Genomic DNA, 12,718 nt, shown 5'->3' with positions numbered 1-12,718 from the left:
AGCTTTTTAAAAAAATTTTCTAGGGTTTCGCAAATGTTATCGATTGAATTTCTACGAGCGACGACAACAATCCACAGTAAATTCAGTACAAATTCTTACTTTAATCTTCTTTATCTGCATGGATTAAACTTCTCCCCCAATCGGTTTAGGGTTTTGCAACAAAGCACGAATCGTTTCATCCCCAATTCAATCACTGTACCTCTACGTAAGGTCGCCGTTTTGGGAAACCACGAAAGGTTCAATCTTTACGGAGGAGGTAAATTAAGGTTCAAGGAGAGTAAAATTTTGGCCAATTGTACAGATAACAGCGATTCGAAGGCGAGTTCCAGCGATAAAAATGAAGGCGAAGGTGGGCAAGGAGTGAAGCAGAAACAGAATTCGACAAATTCGGGCGGTTCGACCGATCAGAGACGAGAAAAGAGCGGAAAAAGCGGGCTTTGGTGGTCCAAAGGAAAGAAATGGCAGTGGCAACCGATAATTCCAGCTCAAGAAATCGGTGTTTTGCTTCTACAGTTAGGTATTGTTATGTTCGTTATGCGGTTGCTTCGACCAGGGATTCCGTTACCCGGGTCCGAGCCCAGGACTCCAACGACTTTCGTCAGCGTTCCTTACAGTGACTTTTTGAGTAAGATTAATGGTAACCAAGTTCAAAAGGTGGAGGTTGATGGGGTTCATATAATGTTTAAATTGAAGAACGAAGGTAGCGTTCAAGAGAGTGAAATTGGTGGTGTTAGTAATAGTAAGTTTCAAGAATCGGAGTCATTGTTGAGGAGCGTGGCGCCTACGAAGAGAATTGTGTATACAACCACTCGGCCGAGTGATATCAAGACTCCATATGAGAAGATGCTGGAAAATGATGTGGAGTTTGGGTCTCCTGATAAGAGGTCCGGTGGCTTCTTGAACTCTGCATTGGTAAGTTGGGTTTTTTTTTTTTTTTGTCATGAATTTAAGTGAAACTAATTTTAATTTGCTTCTTTTTTAATGCTTAGTAATAACCATATAAATGTCTTGGTTATGTTGGAGACTTAGTTTATTTTGGTAAGCTGCCTGCTCAATAGAATATAATTTAGATTTAGATGAGGGTATCTTCTCTTTCCTTCTTTGGCTCTCAAATGGTGATCTGATGTGCCCTCTACTATTGAGAATCTTATTCCCTCTTGAGGTGGCTGGAATGTAAAGGCTGTAGTTTGTGGAACTAAGATTGGTTATAATTTGGGACAAAAATATTTTCAGTTACTTAAAAATTGACGAATTAGAAGAAAATTAAATAGAGGCTGTTCATGGTGGCACCAAATAAGATATTAAAAACATCTGGATGTCTTATTGCTGGACATCCAATACCTAGAAATATAATGCCCTGTCTTTAATTCCTCAAACCATATGTAGCGTAGGTGTTGGTTTGCTCGGGTTAGGCTACTTAATGGTGACCGGTGAAGGATGATATTTATGATAAATGTTGGTGTTTAAAAAGGGCTAAGCATGCCATAGCCTTGGTTAAAATGGTTGTCAGAGGGAATATGAGAGCCAGTCCTCGAAGAATTTCTAAACTTTGCCATAAAGACACCAATCTTCACATTGTTTTTTCTAAATCATGGCTCTTATACATATGAGATGTGAAGTTTTATATATTTGACTTACTCTTTATTGCAGATAGCTTTGTTCTATGTTGCTGTCCTTGCGGGACTTCTCCATCGATTCCCAGTGAGCTTTTCTCAGGTGTGAACTTGCTTGAAAGTCTTTGAGTACTTTAATGTGTATGTTGTGTTGATAGGTTCTGATTCAGTCATGCATGCATGCAGCATACAGCTGGTCAGATTAGGAATCGGAAGTCTGGGGGTGCTGGAGGTTCAAAAATGTCTGAACAGGGTGAAACAATTACTTTTGCTGATGTTGCTGGTGTTGATGAGGCCAAGGAGGAGCTAGAAGAAATTGTGGTATCTAAAAACTTCTCTAATTCATATGCTACCAGCAATTGATAGTTTGCAGTAAATGCTCCTATGAGTTCAAGCTATAGTCTTTACATGCATATGTTTACTGCCCAGGAATTTCTTAGAAATCCAGACAGGTATATACGACTTGGTGCTCGTCCTCCCCGAGGAGTTCTCCTGGTGAGTTGATATCAGAGACAATTAAGCATATTAAGCATTCTGGCCTTTCAAAAGAAAGTAGTTGAAACTTTACTTCTTGATGTTAAAGAAGCTTTTAGTTAAGGAAGTAATGGGCTACATGCAAAACTTTATTAATTTTGGAAAATTGTTTTGTTAGGATAATTAGTTTTGCTAATTCTGTCCCTTACTCGTAGAATATCATCTCCACCGAAAACTTTTGGTCTTCTAAAGTTTTCTGCTTGTCATTCTTGTTATTAAAAGTTCAATAAGTTTCTGAATGTAACCATTCAGTGCTTAGATGCTAGTAGGATATGATGGTTTCTTTGCATTATTACCCTCTTTTGTATAATTGGAAGTATGGTTGGTATTTATGGTTTTACTTGTGTTACAGGTGGGTCTTCCTGGGACAGGTAAGACTCTTTTAGCGAAAGCTGTGGCTGGCGAAGCAGAAGTTCCATTCATAAGTTGTTCTGCCAGTGAGTTTGTAGAGTTATATGTTGGCATGGGTGCCTCTCGAGTTAGAGATCTCTTTGCACGAGCAAAGAAGGAGGCACCATCAATAATTTTTATTGATGAGGTCAATCTGTTGGTTTTACATTTTTATTCGAACAATCTGTTCAACTTTTTGATTTCCAGTGGAATTTTCTGACATCTTTCCTCATGCACAGATAGATGCTGTGGCAAAAAGTCGTGATGGTAAGTTTCGCATTGTTAGCAATGATGAACGAGAGCAAACTTTGAACCAATTGCTCACTGTAAGTTCCCTACATCATGGTTCTGCTGCTTGGACCTCTTGCACATACCCTGTGAAGCTAATAATTTGGAACTACATTGCAGGAGATGGATGGATTTGACAGCAATTCTGCAGTGATTGTTCTTGGAGCTACAAATCGTTCTGATGTCTTGGATCCTGCCCTTCGTCGACCTGGGAGATTTGATCGTGTTGTTATGGTTTGTATGATGAGTTGTATTTAATTAGTTCCTGAATGTTGAAATGTGCTATATAAACTAGTTCCCTGTTGCATAATAGTTGTCTCAAGGTTATCATGTCTCATATAATTTACAGGTAGAGACTCCTGACAGGATTGGAAGAGAAGCTATTTTGAACGTACATGTTTCTAAGAAGGAACTTCCCCTTGGGGAGGATGTTGATCTTGGTGACATTGCCACTATGACTACTGGTTTTACTGGGTATTTTCTATTTTACTTCATCACATTTAAATGCCACTGCTTCCCCATCCTCCTTTAGCCCTCCTTTCTACTTCTTCAACTCGAATTTATTCTTGATGAAGTGGGAATAACTATATAATCTTTTATATTTTGCAGGGCTGACCTCGCAAATCTGGTAAATGAAGCTGCCTTGCTCGCTGGAAGAAATAACAAAGTTGTTGTAGAGAGAATTGATTTCATTCATGCAGTAGAGCGATCAATAGCTGTAACTCTCTCTTCCTCTCTCTCTCTCTCTCTCTCTCAGCACAATTTTAGGTGCATTTCCTACAGTTTCCTGTAGTTGTTGTTTATTCACATTCACTGTGTTTGATCATTTCCTTCCCCCATGTTTCTAAAGAATTTGTATCTCATTTGTCCTTGCTTTGAAAGTTTAGTTTTAATTATTACTTGCTTTATCCAATGATGTTATGCAATCTTCTCATTCTAGTTCCAGGCTTTAGTCGTTGGTTTTACTATATGTGTGTTATAGATTACCTTATAATCACAAAGTAAAATTGATAATTGGAGGCAAAAGATATTAGCATGCAATGCATTTATATTACATTTTGATCTTTCTGATGAGACTATCATTAGGGATTTAGGATTTTGACCAATCTACTATGATTTGGGCAATTCCGTCTTAGACATACATGTAACAAGATGTGTAATTATACTAAAGAAGTATGAGTAGACATTGAATTGCAAGTTGAGTGACTAAAAGGATTTACATTTCATAGGGCATAGAGAAGAAAACTGCCAAGTTGAAAGGAAGTGAGAAGGCTGTAGTAGCAAGGCATGAAGCTGGCCATGCAGTAGTAGGTACGGCTGTTGCAAACCTTCTTCCTGGACAGCCACATGTTGAGGTAAATTACAGCAATATTTTACGGAATGTTCTCAGTTTCATTTCTTTATTTGTTTATTTATATGTTCTTGTTACATCAGTGTGAAATTTGAATGGAATTCTAAACCACAGCTGTATAGAATTTGTGTAGGGGACTGCATGCACTGTTCATGTTGTGTACCAGAAAGATGGTAACAGTTTTAGTCATTTTTATTTAGTCTTTATTTCGGAGATGATTGGCCTGTTTAGTTATTGCCCTTCCTAATTGTTAGTTTCTCTTTTGATACTTGGGAAGGTAAGGTAAGACATAGAGGAAAAGGCCTGACCAATTAGTGCTCCAGGATGAATCAACTTTGACCTCCAGTTATGGATGTCAAAAATGGAATTTCTAGCATGTGGTGCCTGAGTTTAATTTCAATTGAGAAACTTGGAATATTTTAAAAGACCTGATTTTTTGTCCAACCTTTTTTTTTTCTTTTTGGTGTGGGAAATTGTGAAGTTAGTACGCGATACCAACTTAAACTGTAGTATACCACTTTCAAGCTTTCAAGCAATAATTCTAAATATTAAAAAAAGAAATTGGAGTATAAGGTTTGTTTACATGTATGATTTTTCTTTTTTCTATCTTTTTTGGTACATGTGAAGGTCCACTTTGCCTTGTCCTACACAGGGAATTCTGAATTATAAGTTTCAACTTATTAAGTTGGGTTTTTCCATGGAGGAGCAATTGTCATAGAATGGACTTAAATCATCCAACTGCTTCTGTTCGTATGAAACGGATAAGATGGTAATTAATCAACTCGTTTGTGTGGGCAGAAATTGAGCATATTGCCAAGATCAGGAGGAGCACTGGGCTTTACTTATACTCCTCCTACCAATGAGGATAGATATTTACTCTTCATTGATGAGTTACGTGGCCGTTTGGTTACTCTTCTTGGTGGACGTGCTGCAGAGGAAGTTGTTTATTCAGGTCGAGTTTCTACCGGTGCCCTTGATGATATTCGGCGGGCAACAGACATGGCATACAAGGCAGTTGCTGAATATGGTCTTAATCAGACTATAGGCCCTCTGTCTTTAGCTACGCTTTCTGGTGGAGGCATGGATGAATCTGGAGGTGCAGTTCCTTGGGGACGGGATCAGGTTCTTTTATACTCTTTAATTGATTTAGTTTGTCCTTTTGTGTTTTCAATCTCTACACTATCTGTAATGAAGACTGATCCAGAGTGAAACATGCAGGGACATCTTGTTGATCTTGTTCAAAGAGAGGTGAAAGCATTATTGCAGTCTGCCCTTGAAGTAGCCCTCTCTGTTGTTCGTGCTAATCCGACTGTTTTGGAAGGGCTTGGTGCCCACCTGGAAGGTAATCTGCAGCATGTCGCTTCCTGCTTCCACTAAAATTCCTGTATATCTTATTCCTTGTTCATTTCTATCTGGTATATGTTCTTGTTTCATAATGGACATTGGCATAATTTTCTGACAATAAAATCTAATGGAAACTTATAGGGGATAGATTGGGGATTGCCAAAAAATGGTATTTTGTAAAGGCATCCTACCATGAAGCTGTATTAGTGCTTTACTGATACCATTTTATGGTTTTCTGTTTTGGGAACTATACAGAAAACTTTTAACTGTTATTTTTCTTCCAACTTATGTTGCAATCTTGTGAGGGTTGTGTAATGAGTTTAAAATCAAACCTGTGTCACTGTATGATGAATATGTATTGCCATTTCCACAATGTTCCCTGACAGACTATTTGGTTGTGCTTGTTAAATCTTTAATGCTATTATCCATTGTTTCGGTTAGAATACTGGTTATACACCGTTTTAGTATCTTGGGACTTTTGTATCCTAGTGCAGATAAGATGCACACTTTTAAACAGTTTAAACCTAGTTGTGAAGTAGATGTTCTGTCTCTTTAAAAAGAGGAAGGGAAAATAAATTATTTGCGACACTGCATATTGTGATCTGGCACTTGCTTTTATTCAGAACATGAGAAAGTAGAAGGCGAAGAGCTACAAGAATGGTTGAAATTGGTTGTTGCACCAAAGGAACTAACAATCTTCATTGGAGGAAAGCAAGAGTCTCTTCTGCCAGTGCAAGTGAGCTCTGTATAAGCGGTTTTGCTCATTGCTTGTCAACATTGAGCATAACATGGAGTTAATTAAAGCTTTCTTCATGCCTTGACGGCTTGACCTTATCAGTGAGCATGTCTTGGTTACTGGCATCAGCTCCCTTGCACATTTTTGTATATTTCAGCAAGGTGAATTTTGGCTTTATTTTTAATACTACCAAGTCTTTTCATTGTTTTATTCTCACTACACTTACAGAGGAAATGTAGAGCAAGAAGTGGTAAAGCTGAAGAACTATTTCCTCAAAGAGCCTTCAAGCTTGTCTCACCGTACTTGACATTATGTTGACAAGTGCAGGTTGGTCTCCAACTTCTGTTCTGTTGTACATTGACTATTATTTCTGTCGAAAAAGTTTGTGGTCGTTGGCAAGTGTAACAGTAATTGAGTTGCGCACATAATTATTCTGTGAAATATATAGTTATTGCACATAAACATGTTGTCTTGAGAAGAACATTGTACATATTTTTGCTATAAGAAAATACATGCTGTTAATAATAGTTTCCCCAACATTGAACATGGAAGCATCCTTTTGGAGCAATGACGCGAGACTGGAAGTGTAATTTCCTATATCCAAGGGTTCATAACTGATTTAATCTGATTTTTACACAGGGAGTGCATTTCTTCATAGTTGCCGATGAAAGTCGCTGAAATGTTTGTGTCATTTCCTCTAATATTTATTTTCTTGGGATTTGAGAAAAAGAAAGAAGTTAATAAGTGTTCTGCAAATGACAGGGAAAGGGTGACTTGTAGTTGAAACATTAGCTGTTGAGAAGAATGAAGGGTGGTACTGAGTTGAGATTCGATATTTTAGAATCGTACTGAGTTGAGATTTGATATTTTAGAAGGAAACCCAAAATATCGGTGTTGCTTTCAGATAAAAACTCTCCCCTGCGTCCTCTTTCTGGGGAAACAAACAATTGCAAATGACCTGTCACCATTTCTCTCATTTGGACGACAGCTCAATCATCCGTTGATTGATGACCCTATATCTGCCTCAAATTCCCTATCCTTAGTTACGTACTATAATGAATATTAATATAATTGGAGATAAAAATGAATTTATTTTTATATATTATTAATATAATTTATTAATTTTACAAACAAAATTAAAAGATTGCAAGATGAGTTATTTTTTAAAAATTTTATATTATATCTAAAATAATATCTTGTAAAAAAATGCTAAAAAAATCTACATAATTGGCTGATTACTAATGACCAAGCACCAAAAGTTTACACGCAAGACTAAATATCAAAGGGAAACGACCTTACGAGATCTCAGCCGGTAATAAAGTTGACCAGTTACATCATGAGACACGTGAATTAGGCTGCTCTAATCTCGTGCGTGGGATAACTGCTGTCCTTATTCAGAAAGAAAATAAAAATCTAACAGGGGCCAGGTAAGGATGCGCTTTTTGAGTACTTGGGAAAAAAGTTTCTGTTTTCTCTCTATATATGGAAGAAGCCAGTGAAGATCGAGTCCTCGATTGGTAATCAGAGAGCTGTCTCCACTCTACAGATTCTTGAAAAAAGATAAGATCAAATCCTTTTCTTCCAGGTCCTTACTCCCTCTCTCCCTCTCTCTCTCTCTCTCTCTCTCTCTCTCTCTCTTCACATTCTGCTTCACTGTCTTTCCTTTCTTCTGTTTGGCTGGTGAGAATATTAAATGAAATAAAAAAAATTCCGGTTCATTTGTAGTTGATTTTACTTGTTTTTCCTTTTATGCTTTATATTTCTCTGTTATATTTCTATGGTAAAAAAAAGTTTCAAATACATTTTTTTCTTCTAAATTTTGCTTTTTTTTTCATCATTTTTGCGATTCTAGTTAGTCAAGTTTAGCATAAACAATAAATCTACGTAAAGATTATTACGTGGTTATTATTTTAATGGACCAAGTGTTGTAATTCTTTGTGCTTATTGATTTTGATTTACCCAAAATGATGTTCTAATTACTTTAGTTCCGACGGAATTTAAATTTTATTTTTTAGATATATGAAGAGTAATGTTGGCTTCTACAAAATATTAAATATTACACATTTTCTTTTATCATTTTAGATGAATTTACGCCCAGAATACTGAAGCAGGAAACTTTTGTATGTCACCTGTCAAAGCTCTAGTCGACATTTCATAAAAATTTATGATTTTTACCAAAGTTCATAGCAGTTTGTAGAGTTCTTAAATCATATTTAGGTCCATTGTGGTGTCCTTTAGGATATTAGAAACTCTAGTGTTCTGTTTATCTGATGGAAATTTTGTGAAGTTTGATATGTTGTTAATATTTTATTATTCCTACTAATTCTGCATTTATCTATCATGTTTGTTGTGGATGTTGCATATGTAGTTAATTATTTGATGGTTGTTTGGTCATGATTTATTGATAACTTACCACATGCTGGCTCAATCCAGATATGGCATCGGTTTATGCCAGCTTCACATCAGTTGTATGCAAGAATGGCAACCATTCTGCTCCTACAAGGTTTCCAAGTACAACCTTCTTACCTGGCTTCGATGTGGTTGGGCGTGTTTCAAATGCTTGTAAGAAGGAAATATGTCCTCCCGCCATGAGTTCAGGTCCTAAAGCCACATTAACTTTTGATCCTCCAACAACCAATTCAGACAGAAGCAAACAGAGGAAGCATACCATCGATCCTGCTTCCCCTGATTTTATGCCGCTTCCATCCTTTGAAGAATGCTTCCCAAAGAGCTCAAAAGAATGCAGGTTAATTTGGTTATATATATGTAGCTTGTTGGTTCTGTTTTCTTTCCTTTTGGTCAAAATGATTTTTTATGCATGATCTATCTTTCAGGGAAGTTATTCATGAGCAATCTGGCCATGCACTCAAGGTTCCCTTTCGAAGGGTCCATTTGAGTGGAGATGAGCCAAACTTTGACACATATGACACTAGTGGTCCGCAAAACATCAATCCACGCATCGGTAGGGAGCTCAAGTTTATTTTTACCTTCTTGCTTTTGTTTGAAGGCTTTAATATTATCTCCTTTTTCGTTTTGTTTTGGTTATCCAACTGCCCTCTTTTCTCTTCTTGATAATTCTTGATTGTTTGTTTGGGTCTTTACTCTGGTCTGATTCTTTTTTAGTTAGTCCATCAATCTAATCCTCTTCATATATTGGATCTCCTAATATGGTTATAGTATTCATGTCTATGTTTAAGTTAATTGCCAAGTCTTGTGCATGACATCTCTAAACAGGACTGCCTAAACTGCGCAAGGACTGGGTTGACAGACGGGAAAGGCTGGGTGCACCAAGATACACTCAGATGTACTATGCTAAGCAGGGAAGTATTACTGAGGAAATGTTATATTGTGCTACTCGTGAGAAGCTTGACCCAGAATTTGTAAGGTCAGAGGTTGCCCGTGGAAGGGCAATCATTCCTTCCAACAAAAAGCACTTAGAGCTGGAACCAATGATAGTTGGACGAAACTTTTTGGTCAAAGTAAACGCAAATATTGGAAATTCAGCTGTTGCAAGTTCCATTGAGGAGGAAGTTTATAAGGTTCAATGGGCAACAATGTGGGGTGCTGATACTGTTATGGATCTCTCAACTGGACGCCACATTCATGAAACCCGGGAGTGGATCCTACGTAACTCTGCTGTGCCAGTTGGGACTGTGCCCATCTATCAAGCACTTGAAAAAGTGAATGGAATTGCTGAAAATCTTAGTTGGGAAGTCTTCAGGGACACCCTGATCGAGCAAGCTGAGCAGGGTGTAGATTACTTCACAATCCATGCTGGGGTACTGCTGCGATACATTCCTTTAACAGCAAAGCGCATGACAGGAATCGTTTCTCGTGGAGGATCGATTCATGCAAAATGGTGCTTGGCGTACCATAAGGAGAACTTTGCTTATGAGCATTGGGATGACATACTTGATATATGCAACCAATATGATGTGGCCCTTTCAATCGGGGATGGACTAAGACCTGGGTCTATATATGATGCCAATGACACTGCTCAGTTTGCTGAGCTTTTAACCCAAGGGGAACTGACCCGTAGGGCATGGGAAAAGGATGTACAGGTATCTCATTGCAACCTATACAAGAGCCCTTTTTGCATTCTGTTTATGACAATGTTTGGCAGTTGTGCTCAATTTGAGCATATTACTGGTTTTGCATGGTTTTGGTTTTCTTATAACATCTGCATTAAATTTCTACAATGCTGATATCAGGTTGTGAATTTCAATCACTGTTTCAAATGAAAATGTTTCATGCAATTTCACATAATTGGCAATCTCATTTCAGGATATGTCAATTGTCAAACCAAACAAAATGCTAGCTGTATTCTTAAATAAGCTATACCCTAGCATATCCTATTTTTTCATCACTATGCATTTGTTATTACAATTACGGTTCTTTCGATTTCTACAAAATTGCCTTAAGTTACATCTATAGCTTGCAATACAAGGTTTTGATTTTTGCACTTTTCAGGTAATGAATGAAGGACCCGGTCACATCCCAATGCACAAGATTCCTGAAAATATGCAAAAGCAGCTGGAGTGGTGTAATGAAGCACCTTTCTATACCCTTGGTCCTTTGACAACTGATATCGCTCCTGGATATGACCATATCACTTCTGCAATTGGTGCAGCCAACATTGGGGCTCTTGGCACGGCACTTCTTTGTTATGTAACTCCAAAGGAGCACCTTGGGTTGCCAAACAGAGATGATGTAAAGGCTGGAGTGATAGCATATAAGATAGCTGCTCATGCTGCTGATTTAGCCAAAGGTCATCCACATGCTCAGGCATGGGATGATGCATTAAGCAAGGCTAGATTTGAGTTCAGATGGAGGGACCAGTTTGCTTTGTCACTTGACCCCATGACTGCCATGTCCTTCCATGATGAAACCCTTCCATCTGAAGGTGCCAAAGTGGCTCACTTTTGCTCCATGTGTGGACCAAAGTTTTGCTCAATGAAGATAACAGAGGATGTTCGGAAGTATGCTGAGGAGCATGGTTATGGGAGCCCTGAGGAAGCTGTGCGACAAGGGATGGATGCTATGAGTGCTGAATTCCTGGCTGCCAAGAAAACTGTTAGCGGTGAGCAACATGGTGAAGTTGGTGGAGAAATCTACTTACCAGCCAGTTATGTCACCTCCTCTGACAGGTGAAGGTCAGTTTATTGGAGTTGTTCTTTGTTATTGAAATTCTAGAAGGTGTTACATGCTGCACTGAAAATGTTACTCTTGAGTAAAGATTGAAAAAGTAATCCTGTGATTTCTAATGAAATCAGTTCATGGTAAAATAAGTCAAATCCTATAAAATAGTTTTTTTTTTTTTTTAAGGAAAAAATTGAGCACATAATTTATCTCATGGACAATAGACTGTTAGGCCAATGTAAGATGATTAATCACCCACAGGTTTATTTTGTCCTATAATTATCAGCATGCAGTCTCACCTCTTTTTAAAGTTTTCACTTAATGCAACTAAGGGTTGTGCATGCAGCATGTACTATGATTATTTATAAGAACTCAGACCAGTTAATCATAAGTGCACTTAGTTAATATTCACTAGATAATCCATGGTTAATCATAATCTTTCTTACTCAAACTCAGGAATAGGTTATGATTTTTTTCTTTATTCACGTATGTATCCTCTTTTTCTGCCTTTATGTCCCAGTCATTATTTTCTTCCTTATGCGATATGTCTCATAGGGATTTCCTTGCAGGGTCATATGAGTAAGGGGAATTGCTGCAGAAATCCTCGGAGCCTTAATGCATCATTAGCTCACTAATAACAGTTATATATGCAGTCTTTTACTATCATGCTTTAGGTGAGTACCAGTTTAGTTTGTTGAGTAGCTCTTAAGACATCTATATTTGTTCTGCTTTATCTATTGTGAGTCTTAATAATAAAATGTTTCCCCTACAACTTCCATGCACATCGTATTTATATTTTTGATGTTGTATTGACATAAAAACGCACCGGGGGTGTCTGTATCTGCTTTTAGCTCTGGGCAATTTTGCCAGGATGCTGGCAGATGAGGCTGAGAAAGTCCCTTTGAACCTGAACAGGATAATGCCTGCGTAGGGAGTGTGCATTTTCTTTTCCTTTGTTTCTGTGGCTTGTACAGGAAAGGAGCTCCCATGTCCCATCGATGGTTTGGGCTGTGTGATCGACGAGGGTAGATACAGCTTTATGGCCTGAATTGGCAATTTTGCAAAATTTTCATGCTTCGGGTGCATTTGGCTCCACTCACTACATCAAGATTTCATAGAAAAATTGTATTTGCCTATAAAATTAAATAATAGTTTTTTTAAAATAATAATTTAAACTACAATTTTCTAAGATAGCAAAATTTATTAGATTTGCTTTCAAAGTGTTCTTGGATTTACACAGCTTTGAAGTTCTATCGTGGGTAGTTTTGAAAATGCAAGCATGCAATGAGTTCTTTGGATTTGTGTTATTCCATAAGCCAAGCT

General features: G+C 37.7%; 2 protein-coding genes across 8 annotated transcripts; both read left to right on the top strand.

Annotated features, from left to right (window-relative positions):
* On the top strand, positions 1–6,793 carry LOC111284774 (ATP-dependent zinc metalloprotease FTSH 7, chloroplastic-like). 2 transcript variants are annotated; one of them, XR_016342637.1, is made up of 13 exons: positions 1–912; positions 1,651–1,716; positions 1,800–1,934; positions 2,043–2,108; positions 2,500–2,685; positions 2,777–2,863; positions 2,946–3,059; positions 3,175–3,299; positions 3,435–3,543; positions 4,055–4,180; positions 4,829–5,298; positions 5,395–5,518; positions 6,144–6,793. XR_016342637.1 is itself a non-coding variant. In XM_022873704.2 (13 exons), the coding sequence occupies exons 1-13, from the start codon at positions 34–36 to the stop codon at positions 6,269–6,271; spliced, it is 2,469 nt and encodes an 822-aa protein (XP_022729439.2). In that variant the 5' UTR covers positions 1–33; the 3' UTR covers positions 6,272–6,793. The 2 variants fall into 2 exon arrangements, 1 of the variants encoding a protein (XP_022729439.2); XM_022873704.2 differs by having other exon boundaries at positions 4,975–5,298.
* THIC (thiaminC) lies at positions 6,444–12,702 on the top strand. 6 transcript variants are annotated; one of them, XM_089761687.1, is made up of 7 exons: positions 6,444–6,583; positions 8,690–9,002; positions 9,091–9,218; positions 9,491–10,317; positions 10,727–11,403; positions 11,965–12,069; positions 12,247–12,702. In XM_089761687.1, exons 1-6 carry the CDS (start codon positions 6,568–6,570, stop codon positions 11,972–11,974), a joined length of 1,971 nt encoding a protein of 656 aa, XP_089617813.1. In that variant the 5' UTR covers positions 6,444–6,567; the 3' UTR covers positions 11,975–12,069; positions 12,247–12,702. The 6 variants fall into 6 exon arrangements, with proteins under 6 accessions (XP_089617813.1, XP_089617815.1, XP_089617814.1 ...); XM_089761689.1 differs by having other exon boundaries at positions 10,727–11,409; XM_022873710.2 differs by lacking the exon at positions 6,444–6,583 and adding an exon at positions 7,692–7,841.
* The last annotated feature ends 16 nt before the right edge of the window (positions 12,703–12,718 follow it).

The sequence above is a fragment of the Durio zibethinus genome, chromosome 6 (genome assembly GCF_047325235.1).
Source record: "Durio zibethinus cultivar Kanyao isolate XHJ-2024 chromosome 6, ASM4732523v1, whole genome shotgun sequence".
Classification (NCBI taxonomy): domain Eukaryota; kingdom Viridiplantae; phylum Streptophyta; class Magnoliopsida; order Malvales; family Malvaceae; genus Durio; species Durio zibethinus.
Note: the sequence above shows the minus strand (reverse complement) of the source record. Positions and strands in the feature narration are given on the sequence as shown.

What these genes read in the sequence shown, in the direction of transcription:
- LOC111284774 (XM_022873704.2), top strand. Translation starts at nt 34, where the DNA reads ATGTTATCGATTGAATTTCTACGAGCGACGACAACAATCCACAGTAAA. An exon ending in GCTTCTTGAACTCTGCATTG is followed by an intron (nt 913 to 1,650) that starts GTAAGTTGGGTT and finishes TCTTTATTGCAG; the next exon opens with ATAGCTTTGTTCTATGTTGC. An exon ending in ATGACTACTGGTTTTACTGG is followed by an intron (nt 3,300 to 3,434) that starts GTATTTTCTATT and finishes TATATTTTGCAG; the next exon opens with GGCTGACCTCGCAAATCTGG.
- THIC (XM_089761687.1), top strand. An exon ending in AAACATCAATCCACGCATCG is followed by an intron (nt 9,219 to 9,490) that starts GTAGGGAGCTCA and finishes ATCTCTAAACAG; the next exon opens with GACTGCCTAAACTGCGCAAG. An exon ending in CATGGGAAAAGGATGTACAG is followed by an intron (nt 10,318 to 10,726) that starts GTATCTCATTGC and finishes TGCACTTTTCAG; the next exon opens with GTAATGAATGAAGGACCCGG.